The 24788-nt window shown below is 33.7% G+C and overlaps 1 protein-coding gene across 9 annotated transcripts in view; it reads left to right on the forward strand.

Moving 5' to 3' along the window:
- The window catches only part of SLC4A7 (solute carrier family 4 member 7), a 105532-nt gene extending 80982 nt beyond the window's left edge, over nt 1–24550 (forward strand). For 3 of the 9 annotated variants that reach the window (XM_032162262.2, XM_032162258.2, XM_032162259.2), the window contains 8 exons: nt 2154–2315; nt 2500–2751; nt 5447–5515; nt 7147–7320; nt 11213–11344; nt 13981–14078; nt 17898–18005; nt 20413–24550. In XM_032162262.2, coding sequence (XP_032018153.1) covers nt 2154–2315; nt 2500–2751; nt 5447–5515; nt 7147–7320; nt 11213–11344; nt 13981–14078; nt 17898–18005; nt 20413–20494 — 1077 coding nt within the window. In that variant the 3' untranslated portion in view covers nt 20495–24550. Of the gene's footprint in view, nt 1–2153; nt 2316–2499; nt 2752–5446; nt 5516–7146; nt 7321–11212; nt 11345–13980; nt 14079–16980; nt 17204–17897; nt 18006–20412 lie in introns of those variants that run through there. The other 6 variants (XM_032162263.2, XM_032162260.2, XM_032162261.2 and 3 more) reach the window with 2 other exon arrangements.
- Nucleotides 24551–24788: the final 238 nt, after the last annotated feature.

Raw genomic sequence — 24788 nt, forward strand, 5'->3', positions numbered from 1 at the left:
TGAGGTCAGGAGTTCAAGACCAGCCTGGCCAACACGGTGAAACCCCGTCTCTACTAAAAATACAAAAATTAGCCAGGCGTGGTGGCGGGCGCCTGTAATCCCGCTACTTGGGAGGCTGAGGCAGGAGAATCGCTTGAACCCGGGAGGCGGAGGTTGCAGTGAGCTGAGACCATGCCATTGCACTCCAGACTGGGCAATAAGAGAGGAACTCCATCTCAAAAAAAAAAGTAACCTAAAATTGAATTTTCTAGGAGTGGCACAGAGGGTCTAGTTAAATTTCTAGAAGGGTAATATATCTGACAGTAGTTGGAAAGTTCCATGTAACAATTTCCAGTAGCATAAGGAGAAAACGAAATGTGTTCTATAAGAAAAATGCTATTTGATCTGAGCATCCATTTGAATTTTCTGCTTTCATTAGCAAATTTGAATATATTCATTTTCCTTCTGCTGTGTTTTTGTTTTCTTCCATCCTCCTTTGCTTATGCTAAGAGGAAAGACATTGTGAATAGTGTCACTGGTTATATTTCATTTAACAAGTTATGTGACATCTTTCAGAAGCAGCTGGTTTAAAAGGGATCCGAAATAAAGAATATAATGAAGATCATTTTATTTTATATTATAAAATCTAATTTTATAATATTGCACTGAGACCAAAAAATGTTATTTTTAAAACCAGTGGTCTTTAAAGTAGGGTACACAGGTGGAAAATGATCTGCCAACAATTTTTAGAAAGTCTATGTTTTTAACATAAAAATATGAAAATATTAAACTTTAAGTTTATTTTATGAGAATATATAAATAAATGAAACTGTGAATTAATATTGGTTAAAAACGTGATGTAATTTCCTGTAATCCTGGCCTAAGTTCCTTATTCTGGTTCTTAAATATGTCCTTGTTATTAATTTACTGATATGGCTTTCAGGTAATAGGCTGATTTCAAGGGGCCTAAAATATACTTGGGGAAACAAATCAAGGAACTCTTAAGAGTAAATGGCATTGTATAAGTAGAATAAAATATTTTTATTCATACACAACATTGAGTGTGAGGTAGTTTAATATATATTAGTGTGGAAAGATTGAATTACCTGAACTTTGAAAGTATTGAATTTCCCTTTTATATTGACAAATGTTTTCATGAAGAAGAAGCAAGCTTAATACCAAGTTGAGGTAATAAAAACATATGTTTAGGTTTCAATATATGCAGTGTTCTCCCAAACATGCTAAACTCTCTTGATCTTTAAAAAAAAAAATTGCTATAAAATAAATCTTACATTGTACCATCAAAATGTATTAGTACCTCATAAAGTGCCAGATTTTTGTTAGTAGTTCCTTTGGAAGTATCATGTATTGAGGACCAGTTCTGATTTAGTACTGACCCTGTCAAAATCACTAAGTCTGCAGGACCTATAAAGCAGTTTAGTTTAGGAGTTTAGTAGGTAGATTGATTTCACCTTATATGAATTATGCAGGAACATGTGGAAATACATTCCAGTTTGCTTATCAATTTCTACATAACAAACTTTTGAATAACAGCCCTTTATTTGCTTATAATTCTGTGGCACTTGAGACTAGGCTTAGCTGGTTTGTGGCCTGCTCTATGGGGTGCAGTCATCAATGGGGGTAATATGCCTTCATTCATATGTCTGAGGCCTCAGATCAGATGGATGAAACAGCTGGAATAGTTGCCTGGGGAACCACCCCCGACACCCACTACCATATAGACTATATTGAGGATAGTCTTATCCTCAAGAAAGCTTATCTAGGCTTACTCGACAGCGTAATAATCTTAGGGTTCAAAGCAGGTTAGAGAAGAAGCTGCAAGGTTCGTTAAGGTTAAGACTTAGAAATCACATAGTGTCACTTTGGCCTTATTCTGTGGGTTAAAGTCACAGGGTCATCCTGGTTTCAGGGGGGAAGGAAGCAGACTCCACCTCTAGGTGGAAAGATTGACTGAGTCACATGGCAGGAGGTATGCTTGTAGGGATAAGAAGAATTACTGTGGCCATCTTTGAAAATAATTCACCATATAGTTCAAGATTTAAGTTATTTCCCATTCCTTGGTATTTCTTGGAACAGATCAAGTCTATGTTATGGAAATTTAGTGCAATACAGCAGGGAGACTTTTTGAAAATTATTTTTAATTTTTTTAACAGCCTACTCATCCAGAGAGAGGGTGGATCATAAGCCCACTGGGAGATAATCCTTGGTGGACCTTATTAATAGCTGCTATTCCTGCTTTGCTTTGTACCATTCTCATCTTTATGGATCAACAAATCACAGCTGTAATTATAAACAGAAAGGAACACAAATTGAAGGTAATTTTAGAATTTTGCCTTAAGCATTGTGATTCTTCAAGGGTTTGAGCTGTTTTCGTAATGATTAGAACATTAAAAGATGTAAGATGAAAATTAGCTTCTTCCCTCTTTATGATTAGTGTAGAATTTTAAATTGAGGGAACAATTTAGACTTACAGATATTTATGTTCATTTCACTTTTCAGAAAGGAGCTGGCTATCACCTTGATTTGCTCATGGTTGGCGTTATGTTGGGAGTTTGCTCTGTCATGGGACTTCCATGGTTTGTGGCTGCAACAGTGTTGTCAATAAGTCACGTCAACAGCTTAAAAGTTGAATCTGAATGTTCTGCTCCAGGGGAACAACCCAAGTTTTTGGGAATTCGTGAACAGCGGGTTACAGGGCTAATGATTTTTATTCTAATGGGCCTCTCTGTGTTCATGACTTCAGTCCTAAAGGTAAAATTTCTTTATTGCAGTGTTTTACAATCTTATTATAACATTTATACTTAGTTATGTGAACATGAAACTTTAAAATATGCTTAAAATACCTAAAATTAGGTTTGTTTTCCACAGTTTACTTGGGAAATAATTTCATTAGGTTTTTAGTATAGCAAGCATTTCAGTGGTAAGCTGTATATATTTTTAAAATAATATATGCCAGGTGTAGTGGCTTACGCCTGTAATCCCAGCACTTTGGGAGGCCAAGGCAGGAGGATTGCTTGAGGCCAGGTGTTCAAGACCAGCCTGGGCAACATAATGAGACCCTGTCTCTATAAAAATAAAAATAATTAGCCAGGTATGGTGGCGTGCTCCCGTGGTGCCAGCTACTCAGGAGGCTGAGGTGGGAGGATCGCTTGAACCTGGGAGGTCAAGGCTGCAGTGAGCCATGATTGGGCCACTGCACTCCAACCTGGGTGACAAAGTGAGATCCTGTCTCAAAAAACAAAAAAATTATAATATGGCAAATATATGTATAAAACACTCAAAATAAAAGTATTTATGGGGGAGGGGAAATGACCTCAGTAATTTTTAAGAGTGTAAAGGAGTCTTGAGACCACAGAGTTTGAGAGCTGCTGACCTAAAGTTGTGTCTTTCACCTATGACTCCATCCTCATTGTGTCTTCCATCACATCCCTCTTGTTGGCTTTTATTTTTAATTTTATTATTATTGTAAAAGTTGTTATTAACATTTACATTTTGTGCTATGATGATAATTAAGCCTTCCTTGCATCTCCTCTAAGTTAGATTATAGAAATTTAAACCCTCTGGGAACACATAAATGGTATTACGATGGTATTTGCTGAGGACTAAGCAGTGTGATTGTGAGGACTAAGCAGTGTGAGTTGCCTGCAGGGAGGCAGAAATATACCCTATTTTACTCCAGCCCAAGCCTCAAGACCAAATAAGTCTTTCTAATATCTGTTACCTTCCCTTACTGTAAAAAGTTGTATATGCAGGTTCCTTTTTTCTTGTATTCACTTTTTGTATTGATAAATTCTTTTTGCATATGGTACCGTTAGTGGTGAACTTACTGAGAGTTCTTGTGTATTTCAAAATGTCTCTATTTACCTCAACATTTGATCCATAGTTAGATGTTCAAAATAGTTTTGTTTTGGATCTTAAAGTCATTGTTTTCTAGAGACCAATTTTCTGATGAGAAATCTGAGATCTGTTTGGTTTTTGTACTTTGATGGAGACCTTTTTCCTCTTTAAGATAAACCAAAAAAATTTTTTTAACTTCTGTTTTTGTGAAATCTCAGATACTTACGGAGGCAGTTAGGGGCTTTTCATTTACCCTGCTTAGTCTCTGTTAGTTTCCTCAAGAAACTTGTGCCTTCTGCTGTGAGAATTTTCTTCCCCTGTTTACTTCCCTTTTCGTCTATTGTCTCTGTTACAGATTTCTTCAACTCCAGCTAAACATCTCAGACCTTTTGGATTTGTTCTAATATTCTTATCCCTCCTCCCCCTTGCTATTAAAGAAAATTTCCTCCTTTTTCATATCATTATATTGGTCTTCAGTCTTATGAAAATTATTACTACAAAATTTTTGTTATTTTGATATTTATAGAATTAATTTTCACGAGCTTTTCCCATTCTTTTTTCTTTTTCCTAGCATTTTTTTTTTCTTTTTTCTTTTGAGTCAGAGTCTCACTCCATCACCCAGGCTGGAGTGCAGTGGCATGATCTTGGCTCACTGCAACCTCTGCCTCCTGGGTTCAAATGATTCTTGGCCTCAGCCTCCTGAGTAGCTGGGACTACAGGCACGTGCCACCATGCCCAGCTAATTTTTGTGTTTTTGGTAGAGATGGTGGTTTCACCATGTTAGTTTGGTCTCAAACTTATGGCCGCAAGTGATCTGCCTGCCTCAGCCTCCCAAAATGCTGAGATTACAGGCATTACTTAGATTTTTAAAAATATGTCTGCTTCATAAATTGTTTTCTTTTTTTCCAGTGTCCTTAGAAAGACACGCTAGGTTGTTTAGAAGAGATGTAGTAGATGTGGTTTTCGTCTGTGATTTTTTAATTTGGTTTTCCTTATAGTACACTTCTCCCTTAGGTCAGAGTGCTTTTTGTGGTTTTCGAGTAAATGGATGGGCTCTGTTAATAGCCAGACTTTCTAGCAGGATGAATAGGTGTGAACTGTGTAGACAGTTTGGGATTGTCATAACTGCCAAAGTAGTAAGGATTTTATTTTGGAGATGGATTTTACTTACTATATTCAGTAAAGGCTACTGCTTAGTATTCATTGCAGCAGGTAGTGATAGCAATGATAATGGTTGTCACTTTTTGTGTGCTTAATATGTGTCAGGTGCTTTTCTGAGTGTTTTATGTATTTGAAGTCATTGAATCCTCACAGCAATCTGATATAGAAACTGAGGTACAGAAAGTTAAGTTTGACTTAAAACTAAGTCTGACTGCAGTACCCCGATCTTAAGTGAACATACTCCCTTTTTAGGAAGCAACATGTAGAAGATGAGTCATTTTTCAAGCAGGTTATTGTATATTAGCAATTTTCTTATGTGTGGAAATGTTAGGTTGGTCTAATCCTCATGATTGAAAGATCTTTTAATTCTAGCCCTATAATTACTCACTGATTATGTTTTTGTTTACTTACTACTCATGAGTTCTAATTGTGGTCATTTTATTTACAGTTTATTCCGATGCCTGTTCTGTATGGTGTTTTCCTTTATATGGGAGTTTCCTCATTAAAAGGAATCCAGGCAAGTTTTAAGTATTTAATGATTTTCTATAGAAACTTGATAATTGTAAGTATGCAAAGATTGTTTTAATGATGGTAGTGATTTATTCTCAACTCTGGCATTTTGAGGGGAGGTTAGTTTTCTAACTGATGACTTCAGACATTTGCCAAGTGATTGTTTGCTTACTGCACATTTTTTCCTCCAGAGAGTGAGATCATGAGCTGACATGGTCCTTACCTGTTTTTAATTGAAGCCAATGAAAAGCCTTATAACTCAATAAAGACTAGTATAGTGAGAGGGAGGATCAAAAGGATTGTATTGAAAAAAAGGTTTGGTACTTAAAAAGGTAGATATTAGTTTCCTATAAAAATAGCAAGACCCGCCATTTGTGTAACACAGTACAGCTTATGAAGCCTAGCACTTACATCATTTTGTGATCCTCAAAATACTAACCAGTTGGGAGAGAGGAAAGGAAGAAATCCTAATGTAAATCAGGAAACAGAAATAGAAGGACTTATTGAAGATTATTAGCTAAACCAGTGATTTCATTATTTTGTTTTGTTTTAATAGTTACTGGGAAAAAAACCTAATAAAACTTCTTAAGATTTGTACTAATGTAATTTTAGTATAAAACATTTATGCTGGCTATCCTGACTCACGTCTGTTATCCCAACGCTCTGAAAGCCTGAGGCAGGAGTATCACCTGAGGCCAGGAGTTTGAGACCAGCCTGGACAACACAGTGAGATCCTGCCTCTAGAAAACCTTTAAAAATTAGCTGGCTGTGGTGGTGTGTACTTGTAGTGCTGGCTACTCAGGAGGCTGAGGTAGAAGGATTGCTTGAGCCCAGGAGTTTGAGGCTGCTGTGAGCTGTGGTCATGCCACTGCATTCCAGCCTGGGTGACAGAGTGAGACCCTGTCTCAAAAAAACAAACAAACAAAAAAAGATCATAAAGCACAGTTAGCACTACATGACCACCTTTTCTCATGAAAAAGGATGTTGTCTAAAGTTTCCAATTCATAGGCTAGTGTCAGGAAAGCATCTTTATTTTTTCAGCACCATCCAGCATCTACTCTTCACTGGTCAAGAAATTATTTCCTTATCTCACTTGATTTTTAAGAGTTTTGTGAGATGATTAGGGCTGATCTTATTCACAGTGTGTAAATGAGGAAATTAAAGCTCAAAAAGATGAAGGCATTTGCTCAGTTTTATTTTCAATTAGTGAAGAATTGTAATTGTTATCTCAAGTTATTTTCTGGTTAGATTTGGAAAGAACCTTAGAAGTCACTCAGACTATTCTTTTGTAATGCACATTAGAAAACAAGTTCAAAGAGATAAATGACTTGTGCATTCGATTATAGCAGATAAGTTTATCTAGATATTTTAATCCTCTAAATTAAACATTTTGGCTTGAGTTTTCTGATTAAATTAATTACGGCAGTGCAAGTGGTTGCTTGGTTCCCACCTGCCACCCCCCTCACCCCCCTTTGGATCCAGAGCATCCTTGCTGTAACATTCTCCTGTACTATCAGAAAATGTCAAGGAAGTTACAATTTAATACACAAAATCCTAAAGTTGAGCATAGATTCTTCTTCTAAATAGCAGAAATATTTTATTGAAAACTTCTTTGTTTGTTTTTTATTCTATATGTAGTTATTTGACCGTATAAAATTATTTGGAATGCCTGCTAAGCATCAGCCTGATTTGATATACCTCCGTTATGTGCCGCTCTGGAAGGTCCATATTTTCACAGTTATTCAGCTTACTTGTTTGGTCCTTTTATGGGTGATAAAAGTTTCAGCTGCTGCAGTGGTTTTTCCCATGATGGTAAGATTTCTTCAGACTTATTTTGTCACTAATTAATAATATGTTTACAGTAATTTTTTATTAATATTTATAATTGACCTTGAGAAAAGGAATAATGCATTTTAAGTACCTTAGGTGTTTGAAAATGTGAATTAGCTGTTACTATATACAAACCAGTTGTTTCCCAGCCTCAGTTTTATTATTTTGTAAATTTTTGTTTGTTTTGCTTTTTAGTCCTTAGGCTGTAGGACTCGGTTTTGTGTTTTTAAATAACTTCAGAATTCAGGACGTTTGTGGAACAAATACATTTTCAAATGTAAAAGCAAAGGAACCAAAACAACATGGTTCATTATTAAAATATTTTGATACATCTTTTTCAGAAATTGACAGATCTGGAGGTTAAAAAGTAATGAAGGCTACCGATGACTTTAATAAGACAATATAATTCATTAAATTATCACAGAATATTGCGTTTTACAAATAGAGAATGTACATTCTTCTGTAAATACTACGTAAAAATTGGTTTTGTACATGGCCACAGAGAAAACCTTACAGAATTTAAAAAGCTATAAAAATTACTCAAGTAGTATTTTCTAATAACAGTTAAATTAGAAATAAATAATGGAAAGCCACTAAAATAATCTTAAATATTTGGAAATTAAACACTGTTCTAAATAATTTCTGAATAGAAAACAGTTAAAAAATCATCTAGAGGTATTAAAAGAGAGAAAATTATAACAATGTCTAAAACTTTGAGTACAACTAACGTTACACTGAGAGAAAGGTGTATGCACTTCATTGCCTTTATTATTCAAGAAGACTTCAATGCAACTAAGTTGTTTTTTTAAAAAAATCAATAATGGATAAACCACTCCCAAGCCCATGTAAAGAGGAGAATGAGAGAATGGATATATAACATTAAAGAGAAGAAAAGAGAGATAACCAGAGATATGGAGGTGATTCAAGGGACTTGATGAAAATAACACTTGCATGAATATGAACAAATTTGAATATCTAGAGCAGAGGTCAATAAACTTTCTTCTGTAAAGGGCCAGATAGTAAACATTTTAGGCTTTGTAGGTCACGAGAGTATTATGTGGGTACTTATGTAATCTTACTGATGAAATTTTAAAAATAATTTAAAAAATATAGGACTATTAGAAGAATGGAATTATTTTTTATTCGACATTATTTTACTTAATTGGGGTTCATGGTTATTGTTCTCTACCATCAAATTAATTCCAAATGTTTATCTGTAAAAAAAACATTCTTAGGTTATGGGCTATATAAAAATAGATGGTGGATGAAATTTAACTCAGGTGCTATGGTTTGCTGACCTCTGACCTGGAACAAATGGATTATTTTCATACTATATCTAAATTTCCAAAATTGACACTAGAAGTATAAAATTTGTGTAGAGGAAACTGGAAAAGTGGTTAAAGACCTGTCCTTAAAGTATCAGGGTCAGATTGGTTAAAAGCTTAATTTTAAAGAACAGATAATTACAGTACCCTCTTGAATTATTCTAGACCGAAGGAAAAGATGGAAACCTATGCAATTTTTCTCAAAAAACACTAACAAGTTATTAATACCCAAGGCTAATTAAGTTGCACGAAAGATCTATGCTGCCTTCTTACTAATATAAATGCAGAAACCTTAAACTAAAATATTAGCAAGTAAACAAATTTAGCAGAATTTCTAAGAGTAATATATCTTAAGTAGATAGACAATGATACTTTGGCTTCAAAGAAATTATTAACATATTTGTTGAAAATGTGATCGTATACCTGTTAACCCAAGTGATTTTAGTTAAAAACAAAGACGACTGAGTCCTTAATAGAATTAATAAGAATTGTGTTAGGGTGCCTGGATGTTGGAAAACTTGATGAATTAGTAGGCAGTCTCTCTCAATGATCAAAAACCATAAAATACTTACGAATACATTTTAAAAGAAAGACCCCTTTAAAGAAAAAGGCTTTGTAATAGCATTTGTGTTAGCTTCCAAGGGCTGCTGTAACAAAGTACCACAAACCAGAGACAGTATGTGGGGGTGGGCAGTGACATGCTCTTTCTGAAGCCTCCAGGGGAATCCTGTCTTGTCTCTTCCTCTCTTCTGGAGGTTTGCTGGCTGTCTTTGGCATTCCTTTGGCTTGCAGCTGGGTAACTGAAGTTGGAGCCTTTGTTGTCACATGGTGTTCTTCAACAGCTTATTTCCAAATAAGTTCATATTCTGAGGTACTGGAGGTTAAGACTTAACTGTCTTTAATGAGGAACAAAATTCAATCAGTAACAGTATTAAGGGACAACAAATAAGAGCTGAACAAATACCGTGTTCTTTGTGTTAAAGATTTCATATTATAAAACTTTCAGTTTTCTGAAAAATCGCATTTGAATGTAATACAGTGCCAAGTACAAATTCTACTGGAGTTTTATCTGAATGTATGTGTTGGGGTGGGGGGTGGTGTCATTGTGAACTGGATAAATAATTTGGAACTGGATAAATAAAAAATAAATGCCTAACTCAAAAACATGGATGGTAGAAACGTTCTCTATCTTGTCTGGGTGTGCATTATATGAGTAGTATATACATTTGTCAAAAGTATCAAACTGTACACATGCTATTTTTCAATTTTTCTATATGTAAATTACATATTCATTAGAAAGAAAGACATAACTACTGGAGAATAACAAGATAATGATAATTATAACTAAGAAGGATTCCTGGCTAGGATTTGGCATAGAAGGCTTTGCTTTGCCATCTACTTCACTGTTTGTGTGCTGATACTGTACTGTTTTAATAACCAAATATTTAAAAATTGCTGATAAGTCAGTGTAGCCACCATAATACAGAATTGGCATATGAATAGACAAATCAGAAAAACAGACAAATGGGTTCAGAAATGTATCTGAATACATTGGAATTTTATCACTTGAATACCATAAGCAGGTTATTTCATTAAAGGTAGTATTTCTTTTGTATGGGAGAATTTAGTATTGGACGATTTAAATGTATACTAGAAGCTAAGTAATGTTGTACTCCTTATCTGAGACCGTGTTCAGAAATCATAATTGAATTCAGTATTTAAATGGTAAAATAAATTGTAGTAGAAAATGTAAAAGAGTATTGTATAATCCATTGATCAGGACTAACTTTTCAAAGAAGATAGGAAAACCCAAGTGTAAAAGGAAGATATGCTGTATTTGACCACATGATAATCAAATGTTTCTTACATGTTCAAAAAGTATAAAAAACAGTAAAATCAGACTGTGAACTGGGAGAAAATACGTGTAACATATAAGGCAGATAAAAAATTTCTATTCAAACTACACAGAACCCATAAATTCATAAACAAAAGTCATAAAAACTAACAGAAAAAACAGTCAAAGTTTAGGAAATAGGTGCAGAAGTGGAAATCTCATTGGCCAGTCAGCATTCAAAAACATGCTCATCTTCAGCAGCAGTTAAAGCAAATTAAAGTAGTTCATTTCTCCCATATGATTGAAAAGTTAAAACCTAATGTTGGGAATAGGTACTCTAATGCATTGCTCAAGAGATTTTTAAAAATTATATATACTTACATAATATATAATGTCTTAAAAATTAATTTTTTTTGCTTTGATATTCAGTGTTTAACCTGCTTCATAATTTTATGTGTAGTGCAAGGGATTTATTCAGGAGAAGGTTAAGAATGCCATTTCCTTTTTTCCTCTCTTTATAGTTTTTTTTTTTTTTTAGCAGAAAGTAAAAAAAGATAAATAATTGACTCAATTCCTTTGAAACAAAATGATGTGTGAATAATTTTTAAACTAAATGAAGCATTTTTTAATAAGATTTAATAAATATGCTTTTCCTCTTTAAGTGATATAGTTTGTATTATGTGTTACTTAATATTTCCTTCCCCACTTTTTAAAGGTTCTTGCATTAGTGTTTATACGCAAACTCATGGACCTGTGTTTCACGAAGAGAGAACTTAGTTGGCTTGATGATCTCATGCCAGAAAGTAAGAAAAAGAAAGAAGATGACAAAAAGAAAAAAGAGAAAGAGGTAAAAAGATAACAATTTTAAAGTTACACCACTTCCTTATTTAATATTTTATACCATATTGCAGGCACCATTATAATCACTTTACATGAATCAGTTCCTTTCATCCTTCTAAGAACTTTATAAAAGTGTAGTAGGTACTGTTGTTATCTCCATTTTACAAATGAGGAAACTGAGGCATAGAGTGGTTAGGTAACTGTTCCAAATGTAGGCTCTTAACCATTTCACTGTGTTATACCTCCATAGCTCTGACACAGTAATACTTTTCAAAAATTACATATCATGTGCTTACTAAATCAGCAATCAGAAGAATTAGAGCTTTTAGCAATATTAAAATATAGGTAACACAGAATAGTTGTACATCAGAGTTTATTATCTGAGAAAACCTTAAATACATTTAATATAAATTTTAGCATATATTTAATTTTAATAGCGTTTTAATAATTGGCATACATAATGACAAGGATTTTTAAGTAATTATCTTTTTTGAAAAGTATAATAAAATTTTAGTCTTTATATGCACTTACTGTCTACCACCATTAGTTGATTTGTATGCCGAGATTTAAACATACTTTATTCTGAATTGGAATTTGATTTTTAATAACCAACTTGATACTATCAGTTAATAAGAAGGAAAAGTAGAGACTTGAGTATACAGCATTGATGGTTTTGTTGATTGTAGTTTCTTGCTCCATTTTCCCATTCAGAGTATTGTTTAAAAATCAAAGATAAGAAAGATACATGTTTTTAAACGTTATGGTCCTGTTTAAATAAAGATTAAAATGTTATTGATTTTATGTTTATTTTTCAACAAAAATTGAAATTCTTTAATTAGATACTAATTAGAATATTAATTTGAATTAAGACACCAGATTTTTAAAATTAAGATTTTGGTTTTCTTCAGAGTTATATATGTAAATATGTATGAGGCTTTTTTGTTTTTTTCTTCTGAGATGGAGTCTTGCTCTGTGGCCCAGGCTGGAGGGCAGTGGCATGATCTCAGCTCACTGCAACCACCTCAACCTCCCGGGTCCAAGCTAGCTGGGATTACAGGCACCCGCCACCAACCTGGGCTTATTTTTGTATTTTTAGTAGAGACAGGGTTCCACCATGTTGGCCAGGCTGGTCTTCAACTCCTGACCACTGGTGATCTGCCTGCCTTGGTCCCCCAAATGCTGGGATTATAGACGTGAGCCACTATGCCTGGCCTGTGTGAGTTTTTCGTGATTTTTCAAATAGGATATAATTTGCCTATAAAATATATGGGCCAAATTGCCTGTTTATTACTTTATGTGTTAATTAGAATAAAGTTCGTCATATATAACAAAAAACAAAAGTGAAAGTGGCCTTTAAACACAAGGTTATTCTTGTGTTGCAAGTAAAAGAATTCTTGAAAGCAAGTGATGTAGTGTTAAGCCCCACAAAGTTATCAGGGGCTCCTTGTTACTTTTCTCCTGACCTCAGCATATAGTTTCCATCCTCATCTTCACTTCATGAGTCAAGATGGCTGTCAGACTCCAGCTGTTGTGTTAGCATTAGAGACAGCAGGAAAAAGGAAGGGATAGAAGGCAAAATAGCTTTACCATATTGTCAAGTTTAAGGAGTCTTTCCAGAATGTCATCCAGTAAGTTCTGCTTGCACCTCATGATCCTACTAAATTGTAAGGAATGCTGGGATATTCAGTTTAGGGGTTTTTGTTTGTTTTTAGGATCTGGGCAAATTGAAACCTCAAAATAGTCAAATTTCTATTAGTAAGGAAAAGAAATATGAATGTTCTCTCAGTGTCTCCTCTACTGTCCTATCCGTCACCCCCATTGTTAACATCCTAATTTTATTCCGTGTCCACTGTCCAAGTTGGTCTCAACCTGAGCTTGAGCCTTGATCTTAACTAGCCTTAGCGGTCTGCTTTGCTGGGTTCTATAAACATTTGCTAAATGATTTAAGATAGTACTTTTATTGATGTACTTTTAAAAAGAGTATAGGAACTACCATGATGGTTATTAGTAATTATCACTGAGGTGGGCTGGAGGGAATTACACAGCAAATACTCTCAGTAAGTTAGTCTGAGAGTATTTGAGACATTGCCGAGAGTATTTCAATTTCTGAGATATTTTTGATTGTTATAACTGGAGGGGCTGCTACTGGCATCTGATAGGTAGAATTCTGGGGTGCTGTGAAATACTGTATATACACAGGACTTCTACTACAAAAGATAAATATTATACCCTACATGTCAGTATTGCTGAGGCTGAGAAACCCTGCCTTATCCAAATGACATTCTGCTCATATTGTATTGTGATAAGGTTTCACAGAATGTTATCTCTCATTATAAACCTACATAATAATTGATAATCATATTTATGTAGTTAAATTGTAGTTAAATCTTAAATAGTATAAGTGATAGTGATTTACATAAAGAAATGAAAGTTATATCAGTGTTAAATTAGTCATGTTTTACAAGTGGTTTTTTTTATTTTATGTTACAAGTATGTGTTCATGATTATAAAATTTTTCAGTAATGGCAGATATATTTAAATAATGTCAGTTTGGGTTTCTAAGTCTTTAAAATATTATATATTAACCGATTCTCATGGAAAATATTCTGGGAAAAGTAACCTCTTCACACATGTGTTATAAAGGAAGCTGAACGGATGCTTCAAGACGATGATGATACTGTGCATCTTCCATTTGAAGGGGGAAGTCTCTTGCAAATTCCAGTCAAGGCCCTAAAATATAGGTGAGACATAACTTTATGCTCTAAAACTTTTATATGCATGTCAAGTGTATTAATAAGTCATATAATGCTTCTTTAAAGTGATGATTTCTATTTTATAAAAGATGATAAAATCTGCATATGGTGTATCAACTAAAGGAGGGCTTAACACAATTTGAAAAGGAAGTCCCTTGCTCCTTTCCCACCCAAGCGGGACTTGGACTAGAGCCTTAAACTAACTTCCATGCCAAGCCAATAAAATTCGCTTGTCTTCTATCACTCCATCTATCTTAGTGAAGTTTAAAATCAGTACATGAGTCTGAGAATATTTCCATTTTCCCAGTAGTGTAGCTTTTTCCTTTGTGCCCTTCATTAGGGCTGGGGTCGGTGGATGCTGGAAAATAAACGTTTTCGGTAATCTTTGTCAGTATCCATTCAAATACCAGTAATTCATTTTCTGATAGCCTTCCAATATATAACTATGTTTAGAGGCCCTATAAGTCTCTTAGTTTTCAAAGATGTGATTTGATTATTGGCAGTGAGGGTTCATATGATGTAAGAATTAATATTTTATGTATAATTCATTATGTGTGATTTTGATGATTTATATTTAAATTTAAGAACTAAAGATATAGAGGTTGGGAAATGCAGACTTTTTTAGTTTTAAAAGATTAACCTGTATTTGTGTACACACCTGATTTCTATTTCTACACATCTATTCCATTTCTGATTAGCTAGAGAAATCAGTCTTAGAGGCCTAGCGTGGTGGTTCACGCCTGTAATCCCAGCAGTTTGGGAGGCTGAGGCAGGTGGATCACCTGAGGTCAGGAGTTCACGACCAGCCTGGCCAACATGGGGAAACCCGTCTCTACTAAAAATACAAAAATTAGCTGGGTGTGGTGGTGCCTGTAATCCCAGCTACTCAGGACGGTGAGGCAGGAGAATTGCTTGAACCCAGGAGGCAGAGATTGCAGTGAACCAAGATCATGCCAGTGCACTCCAGCCTAGGCAACAGAGCAAGACTCAGTCTCAAAAAAAATAATAATAATAATAATAATAATAATAATAATAATAATAATAACAACTTATATTTGTGTACACACCTGATTTCTATTTTTTTTCTTTGTTTTTTGAGATGAAGTCTCATTCTTGTCCCCCAGGCTGGAGTGGAATGGTGTGATCTCGGCTTACTGCAACTTCCGCCTCCTGGGTTCTCCCAAGTAGTTGGGATTACAGGCGCCTGCCAGCATGCCCGGTTAATTTTTGTACTTTCAGTAGAGATGGGGTTTCACCATGTTGGCCAAAATGGTCTTAAACTCCTGACCTCAGGTGATCTGCCCTCCTTGGCCTCCCAAAGTGCTGGGATTACAGGCATGAGCCACTGTGCCTGGCCCTCCTATTTCTACACATCTATTCCATTTCTGATTAGTTAGTGAAATCAGTCTTAGAAAATATACAGGTTTCTTCCCTGACCAGTTGATAGAAGATGTTTTATTGGTATTTCATTAACTTCCATTTTTTTTTTTTTTAGCTATTTATAGCTTTTACAGGAGTAACATTTGACTTGTACATGTTGATTAGTTGCGATGAATGCATTCAACTAATTTTCCTCTATACATTTTGCTATTAATTTTCACTATTGGTATTATTCTGTATTAATATTTCCCCTCAAATTTTTATATACTTTAAATGCCAAGCGTAGAGGCATTTAATATGGATATTTAATATATCCAGCCACAGCGATCTGCTTTGCTGGGTTCTAGAAATACTTGTTAAATGATTTAATATATTAGCTTCATTGATGTACTTGTAAAAAGAGTATAGGAACTACCATGATGGTTGTTAGTAATTATCACCAATTTGCTAAGAGTATTTGTGCTTAATTTTTATATCCTGCTTTATCACTTTTTCAGTGTAATTATATATGGACCTTGACAAATTTAAGTGGAGTCTATAGTCTTCCTAAAGAAAAAGATGGGTATCTGTAGTTTTCCTTTTGTCTTTTAAGTGGTGACATAAGCCATGATTAATGTGGCTATGTTTAAAAGTTTTTTACATCAGGAATGCCAGGAAATGGCTAATGTGCTTATTTGCCAGAATTTTATATCTTAAATAGCTTTGGATTATTTGTGTGGAAGAACAAATGAGATAGTATATGAAAGTATTTGGAAACTGTAAAGCCCTTATAAAAGATGAAAATAATTTATGTAACGCAGGCGAAGTTTTTCCCATCTAATTTCATTTTGAGGGAAAAAAATATATACTTTCTTCATAGTGGAGGATATTTAGAAGCTAGAAGGTTTATCAGGAATTCCTTTCTTCACTTATTTGAAGTTGGCAACCAAGTGAATAAACGTTTACTCGGGGTAGGCAGAGTTTCAAGTTGGATGGCTATGCCATTATAAACTTGGGTATTCAGACTTTGTGTACTTTTAAAAATCTGACCTAGCGAAGGTAAAGAAGCCATTCATAGAGACTTTTCAGTGACCACCTCACGCTTCTCTTCAATCTTAAATTTGTAAACAACATTCTGATTTTAAATATGAACAGAGCACTTTCTAAATGACTGCTGTTTAGTCATTTGTAAACTAGTTGCCATCACATTGTTAATTTAACATTACCTAATTTGACATTTGTATTTGTAGCTTGTTTGTCTGAATGTATTTTTTTAATCAAAGAAAAAGGACTTGCAAATGTATTTGTATTAACTTTATGATACTTTCCTATTACTTGTGATGGACAACCTTGAGCCCCAAATTAATTACTTATGGATATTATTGGATTTGAGGTCTTGAAGTAATTTTCATAGAAATATAGAAACAGAAACATTTGTCTCTTATTGTAATAAATGGATAGTACTCTGGGGTTTTTTTGTTGTTTGTTTGTTTTTTAAATTCTGGAGATGGAGTCTTGCTGTGTTGCCTAGGCTGGAGTGCAGTGGTGCGATCTCGACTCACTACAACCTCTGCCCCCCGGGTTCAAGAGATTCTCCTGCCTCAGCCTCCCAAGTAGCTGGGATTACAGGCGAGTGCCATCGTACTTGGCTAATTTTTGTATTTTTAGTAAAGATGGGGTTTCACCATGTTGGCCAGGCTGGTCTCGAACTCCTGACCTCGTGATCCGCCCGCCTCATACTCCCAGAGTGCTGGGATTATAGGCGTGAGCCACCATGCCCGGCCTACTCTGTTCTTTTAATTTTGATAAACTTGATAAAATACCACTTTTATCACACTAAATATGTGAATAACAGGTAAAAGCGGTACCTATGAGGCTATTTTGTGTTAGCTGTTGAAATATTTTCAGAGCTTTGTTTTCAATTTCAGAGGGTTATCTTTCCAAGCATTCTTTATAATGATTTGTAAAAGCTATGAAAAATAAGATTTTAAAAATCATAATCTTAAGTTTTCCTTACATACTTTGGGTATTTATTTGATAAGATTAAATGTGTGCCAATTATAAACGTTTTCTAGTTGACTTGAGATTGTATTATTTTTTGTATGTATAAGCACATTAACATAGTCGTATGTTATTTCAGTAGCATATTTTCAGCCAAGATGATCAGAGAGCATCATTGCTAGAGTGCTGCCGAAGTACTACTGAAACCCCAAATTGGATTCTGAAGCAAAGTTCCATAAATAAATCTTGCTAACTTACTTAATCTCACTCCTAGTTTCTATTAGAAAGAAAGGTGTAATTCTTCATAAGGACTTTGTAACAGAACTCAAATTCTGATATCTGGCAAAGATTTTCTCAATGTAGTTGATGAAAGCAGATAATAAGAATGACAATATTAATGCTTTTGCAAGTACTGAATACTAACCAAAAAGTGTATTTGTTCTTCAGTGTTGATCCCTCAGTTGTTAACATATCAGATGAAATGGCCAAAACTGCACAGTGGAAGGCACTTTCCATGAATACTGAGAATGCCAAAGTAACCAGATCTAACATGAGGTAGTTATAACTATTTATGTGTTTTCTAACTGTAGCCAATTTTCATTTACTTATGATAGCTTCATTCCTTTCTTCCTTTCATCCATCATTTTAATGTATACTTGGAATAAGGTATAAATAATGATTATGTTTTTGTCTTTTAATTTATAGTTACCTATTTTAAAAAATAATTTGAGTCAGGCACAGTGGCTCACACCTGTAATCCCAGCACTTTGGGAGGCTGAAGTGGGCAGATCATCTGCGGTCAGGATCATCTGAGGTCACTTGCAGTGAGCTGAGATCGTGCCATTGTGCTCCATCCTGAGGGACAAGAGTGAAACTCTGTCTCAAAAGATAATAATAATAATTTGAGCTATTTTATAATAAAAGTAAATTTCACATAGCAGTATGGAGTAAACATAAAGATCAGAAACCATATAAAGATTAGATAACTATTAGGGATTACATACTGTAATTGAATACTATTTCAGTCATGCTTTCTGATGGTCTAAGAAAAGAGAAAAACACAAGTTGTTTCCCTTCTTGTGTTTTGGTTTAGTATGCCATTTGTTCAGGTGAGGTAAACATTTTGCTTGGAGATATTTGGAAGAAATTGAATCCATTGACATAAAGACCATTCAATTTTACAGTGGACCATGTATTGAAAGTATTATGTAACTTCTTTCTTACATTTCTTGTTATGTAACCTTTTTTCTTTCTTTTGTTCTCACTTCAAGAACTAAGCCCTCAGGGATTCTGTTTGGTAATCATTAGTACTTTAATCCCTTAAGCCTCTGGAGAAATGAATTACTGTCTTGTAGGGTGCTCAGTCATTCATACTCAGCAAATACTTCTTTTTTATATACAGTTTGTGTGAGATGCTATGTTGGGTGTCTGTATATTCTGCTTGGGCATCAGGTGAAAACTTTTCTAGGCCTTCAGTCACGTAGCTGTTTTTGTTCACTTGCTGTCTTAGCTCTGTCTTCTGACAATAATTGATTAGCTTTTTCTCATTCTTTCACTACCCTCTTTTAGAACCTTTTTCCTACCTACTCTCTATCATGTGTTTTTCTCTTCTGTCATCTGAGTTCTAATTTCTCAGCTGGCTGTTTCCTTTCTTCTGTTTTTGATCTTAAAAAGTTTTAAAGTTAAACTCTTTGTAATTTTGGATCATTCAGTACAGCCAGAATTTTTCTAAATATTCTTTTTACTATTAGTGATTATTCACACTGTGTCAGCACCTCTGGCCTTGTTAGTATAATTATCATAAAAAATAAAGGCCTTACAATAATAACTAACATCTTTTATGCTTCTGCTTTTTGTTTGGGTTGTCCTGCACTTCAAAATCACATAGGAAGAAAGAGAATGTCTTGGCTATGTTGTTTAACAGGAAAATGTTTGGGGATGGGGGTCTATTCTTCAGTTTTTGTCTGGAGAAGACAGCAAACCATAGTGTGTTTTTACACTTTCTGAAAACTTTTTCCAGAACCCAGATATTCATATGTTACAACTAATCAATTAAAATCCATGTATGTGGAGTCACTGTGTGATACTGACTTGAAAATATAGAATAGGTCGGCCGGGTGCAGTGGTTCAGGCCTGTAATCCCAGCACTTTGGGAGGCCAAGGTGAGTGGATGATTTGAGGTCAGCAGTTCGAGACCAGCCTGACCAACGTGGTGAAACCCCATCTCTACTAAAACTACAAAAATTAGCTGGGCATGGTGGTGCATGCCTGTAATCCCAGCTACACTGGAGGCTGGGGCAGGAGAATCACTTGAACCTGGGAGGCGGAGGTTGCGGTGAGCTGAGATTGTGCCATTGCACTCCAGCCTGGGCAACAAGAGCAAAACTCTGTCTCTCAAAAAAACATATATATATATATTTCAAATATTTGTTCTCCACATATAGAATACATATTCATAAATACAAAACCAATACATGTATATAGAATATATAGATGTATTGGTTTTGTATTTATGAATCAAATTTGGGGTGAGAAGTTTTATAAATTTATAACCTTGGAAATTATTTGATACCTATCTGTATTAACAAAGGCTCATATATTAATAGATTTTTCAGTAAAATAAAAGTCTCATGCTGTAACCTGTTCATATATGAAATGAAAGTAATCCAACAGATTCTGACCATATACTGCCCTATTTTAAGGACCCCCTTTTTAGTTGTAAGAAAAACATGAATTTAAATTGTAAACAGAATTTTTAATATTTGCAATTTTTTAAAAACAGAATTTTTAATATTTGCTTTTCCAGTTATGTTTATTGATTTAGAAAAGGTAAAATTAGCAAGTCATAAGTTTGTAGTGTTAATAGTAATCTCAGAAGGTTTAATATACTCATTGTTAGCCATGTTTAGAGTTGAATATTTATGTTTAAAAATTATTTATTTTCATTCTTTGTTTTAAATAGTCCTGATAAACCTGTGAGTGTGAAAATAAGTTTTGAAGATGAACCAAGAAAGAAATACGTGGATGCTGAAACTTCATTATAGAATTGAACCAAGAGGCATTATACATATAGATAGATACATATGTAATGTGTGTGTATCATGTCACCATATGTAAGAATATTGTATGTCATGCTGTTTATGTGTGACTACTGGGTTTTTAAAAGTAGTGTCTGGAGTTTGTAATGAGCACCGTGGAAACTATGTATTTAATGAAATGCTCTCTTTGAAGTGAGGTACATGGTTCTTAACTATTCAAATATTTATTCTGTTAGAAAAAAAAATTTCTGTTTTGCAGTAGAAGGATGTGGAGAAATGCTTTCAGTCTGCTTTTCTTAAATCTCTTTGTTCATCAGTGGCAATTCATAAAAACCTTAACTGATACTTTGCTTATATGTTTATAATTTTTATGTGTTTCTTGAAATTTTCACATATTATTTCATTTTTGTTAGTGCTTTATGGGAAGAATTAGGGAGTCTATACCAGTGCTGTGGGAAAAGTGGTAACATTTCAGGGCTTCTCTATTTGTGTTTCATTTCTGTAGACGTCCATCATGTTTCACTAACTGGCGTTTTCTTAGCCATAGAGATGACTGTAGAACAATGGAAACTTTAATAATGATAGTTTTTAACTTTTATGTTTAAATTTTTTTAAATCTTAAAACCTTCATATCTAGGTATCCATTGTGACAGACAAGTAAAATTGCAGGTGATTTGATAATTAAGCACCCATACCATTTATAACTTCATGAATTTAAAAAGTTATACAATGCCAGTTTGCAATAGTTAGATTTTGATACCTTTGTAGAATTTTTTTTCTGAATCCTTAGACTCTTTTAAAGCCTGTAATTCCCACTCTGTTCTCTGCCTTGTCTCTCTTTGTCTTAAAATGGTTTAGTTTCCATCAGGTTCAAGTTCTTGACTTTTTTTCTCTTATGAGTAGTAGGCGTAAATAATCAGGAGTCAGAATTCTCTCAGATGGGTCTATGATCAGTATTACTTTATTAAGAATTACCTTTCATTTCTCTTTATGTTGTTATTCTTTCACTTTTGTAGATTACATTTAGTAGCTTGTTACCTGTGATTTTATTTTAAAATATTTATTTTGATATGATGCTTAAATATTATATAAACATTTGGAAAAGTAACAAATAGAGTAAATTGTTAATGTAAATAGTTGGTGCTCACTTGCATTTATGTTTATTATCTTAAAGCAATTGATAGATTTTACATCTTTGATATAAAGCACTGCCATATTTATATTTTAAAAGGAAATTAGACGTTTTATATGTAGCTCAGATTAATGGCATTTTTATTTTGTGTATTAGTTTTTGCTTTTCTGAGCTTTTTAAAGTCTAACAAATCTTTTTAGTCATCTTTTATATACTTTTAGCTCCACATGAAATAAATGTTGTTAAGCCTGTAGGACTGGATGAATGGGGTTGTGAAACTGATTTGACAAGAGAATAATTTACAAAAATCAAATGAGTATTGAGAAGCCACAGAAATATAAAAAATGGTGACATGACTATTAGGATGAAAATTTTAATGAAATTCCAGTGCTCCCTTTAACCATATAATTAAATTACAAAAGTATACATAATTAATCTAATAAAGGATCATGAGGAATGCCAAAAGCTGAAATTTTAGTAAGTCTGGTGTTTTAAATTCATTATAAACTATTCATTAACTAATGTAATGTCCTCCTCTAAGACCATATTGTAAGAGTCTAGTAAAATGATGGATTCAACTTCTGCCTCGGATGAGAGGTTGGAAATGTAGCTGCTTTTCTTTAGAAAATATATAGCTGTCATCGTTTGGTACTGCCTAAGAAGAGTTAGACTCTATTGGCAATTGATAGAGTATTACCCACCCACGGTGCTTATTATTGTTTATGAGCTTCCATTGTAATGATTCCTTTTTATTTGTAGCAGCATAATTATTTCCAAAGACCCCAGTATTTGCTGCTATTTTTAAAACTCCCCTGATGTACCTGAACAAGAGGATTTCCTCACATCATTTCCTTGTGTCTGGACATCAGGGGTAACAACTGTACTTACTTTACAGGAAGAAATTTTAAAACTGAAAACTACCTGGGATCATAGTGTTTCTGTGATTTTATTTAATTGTGTATAGTAATTATCCAGTGCCAGAAAAACCGTCACTTGCAAAATACTTTGCACTCAAAATGTTTTTACAATGCTTCTAATTGTTACTGGTTTCTGCTTTCTTTTGACTACTTGACTGACAAAATGATCTGACTACTCCATTTAAGAGCAAAGGTAACTCATGTTTAAGTAATTAACTGCTTGTTTTAAGTGATTATATTTCTTCCACTGTTTTTGAAAAATAATCATAGATAGCATTCATTGAGAGACAGTGACAGATATAATTTACTACATATATTGATTTTTAAATAAAGTTGCCTTAAATAAGTGTATATAAGCAGTAGTAGTTGCTGTGTACTGATTTACCTCAAGGTGCAAAATAATTAAACCTGTACATATTCCATTTACAAAATAAATTCAGCCCTGCACTTTCTTTAGATGCCTTGATTTCCAGAATGGAGCTTAGTGCTACTGAATACCCTGGCCACAGAGCCACCTCAGGATATTCTTTTCTCCACCCTAGTTTATTTATTTATAGATATCTGTTTACAAAGTCTGTAGTAAATCCTGATGCTGACCATCTGAAATGTACTTTTTTTCTGAATGCTGTTTCAATCTAAAATAGCAGCTTTTGAGAAAACAATGACATAAATTCCTTATGATAAAAGGATGATTCTATATATTCTTTAATGATATTAAATATGCCGAAGCCAAGCACACAGTCTTTCTAAAGTGTGTGTATGTTTGTGTGAATGTGAATGATACTGATCTTATATCTGTTAAAAGTTGTTTTAAAAAGCTGTGGCATACCATTGTTCATATTTGCCAAGTCTTCTGTAAAGATGTCTAGGACAAAATATTTTATGTGCTAATGCATGTATTTGTAAACCAGATTTGTTTACCACTCAAAATTAACTTGTTTTCTTCATCCAAAAAAGTTTATTTCTTCCACATACTTAAATTTTCTGTGTGGGTATAATTTAGCTTTCTAATTTTTTTCTTTCACAAAGGCAGGTTCAAAATTCTGTTGAAAGAAAAATCCTTTCTGAAACTGAGGTATAACACCAGAGCTTGCTGTTTAAAGGATTACATGATGTACATCAGTTCTATAAATGTGCTCAGCAGTTTAACATGTGAATCCTGTTTTAAAATGCTTAGATTTCAACTGTGTAAGCCATTGATACAACGTTGTAATTAAAAATGTTTATATGAAATAACTTAATGTTTTAAATTTATTTATGTAGATCACATCATTTTTATCGTATGCAGTGCAAATATGTGAAATGTCTTTTGGTTTATTCCAACAATTATTTATTTTAGAAAGTAAATTTAAAGACTTTAAGGACATTCAAAGTTTAAAATAGTGTTCAAATTGCAAAATTTGGCAATCTTAATATAAATTGGTTTCTTTTCTAACTTTTCAAAAACTAACATTAAATGTCAATTATAGGAAAACATAGTTGGAAATGTAATCATCCAAAGATCATTTTTAAAATGAAATTTAATTAGCACATATTGACTTCAACATTTGTCTTAATTGTTAAACCCCAGTTTTATTTTGTTTTTTTAATCAGATTTTTGCACATTGATTAGTTTTTGTGTTGTGGCTTTTGTTGCTTTATTATTCAAGGTTTTTTTTTTTTTTTTTTTCCCCATGGGGGAGATTGTCTTCCAATGTTTACTTTGTTTAAATAAATAAAAATTGAATTTTATTGTTCATTTATATAAAATTTGATACCTTGATGTAATTTCACAATACAGTTCCAATTTTTATGGCTTTTATAATTACAATGATATTTTCTTCTATAATAAAATCCAAAGTAAACATTTAAATTGTAGAACTGATATTTTTCATTTATATAAAGTATAAGCCTCTACCGGGTCTATATTGTGAATGATCCTGCCTTTCAAATTTGTTTCATAATTGTTAGATGAAAACTATTTTTTTGGAGATGTTACTGAAGTTGATCGAGCAATAAAAGTCTACTTCATTAGTTGTTGGCTATTGTCTTTACTTTGTACTCTGATTATTAGAAGAGCCACATCTCTGTCTCAGCTTGAGATGGGATAGGAGAGGAAGGAAAATGAGTGATGTCTGTTTCCAGCCTCCTAATATTCCTAGGCTTCAATAGGAGAGAGAAAAGAGGAAACATTGAGGAAAAAATAAAATAGTGTTTGTTTCACAAAGGTGTTCGATAGTTAAGAAATAATTGATATTAAAGCTAAGAAAAG

The sequence above is a fragment of the Hylobates moloch genome, unplaced genomic scaffold, assembly GCF_009828535.3.
Source record: "Hylobates moloch isolate HMO894 unplaced genomic scaffold, HMol_V3 SCAFFOLD_8, whole genome shotgun sequence".
NCBI classification, from domain to species: Eukaryota; Metazoa; Chordata; class Mammalia; order Primates; family Hylobatidae; genus Hylobates; species Hylobates moloch.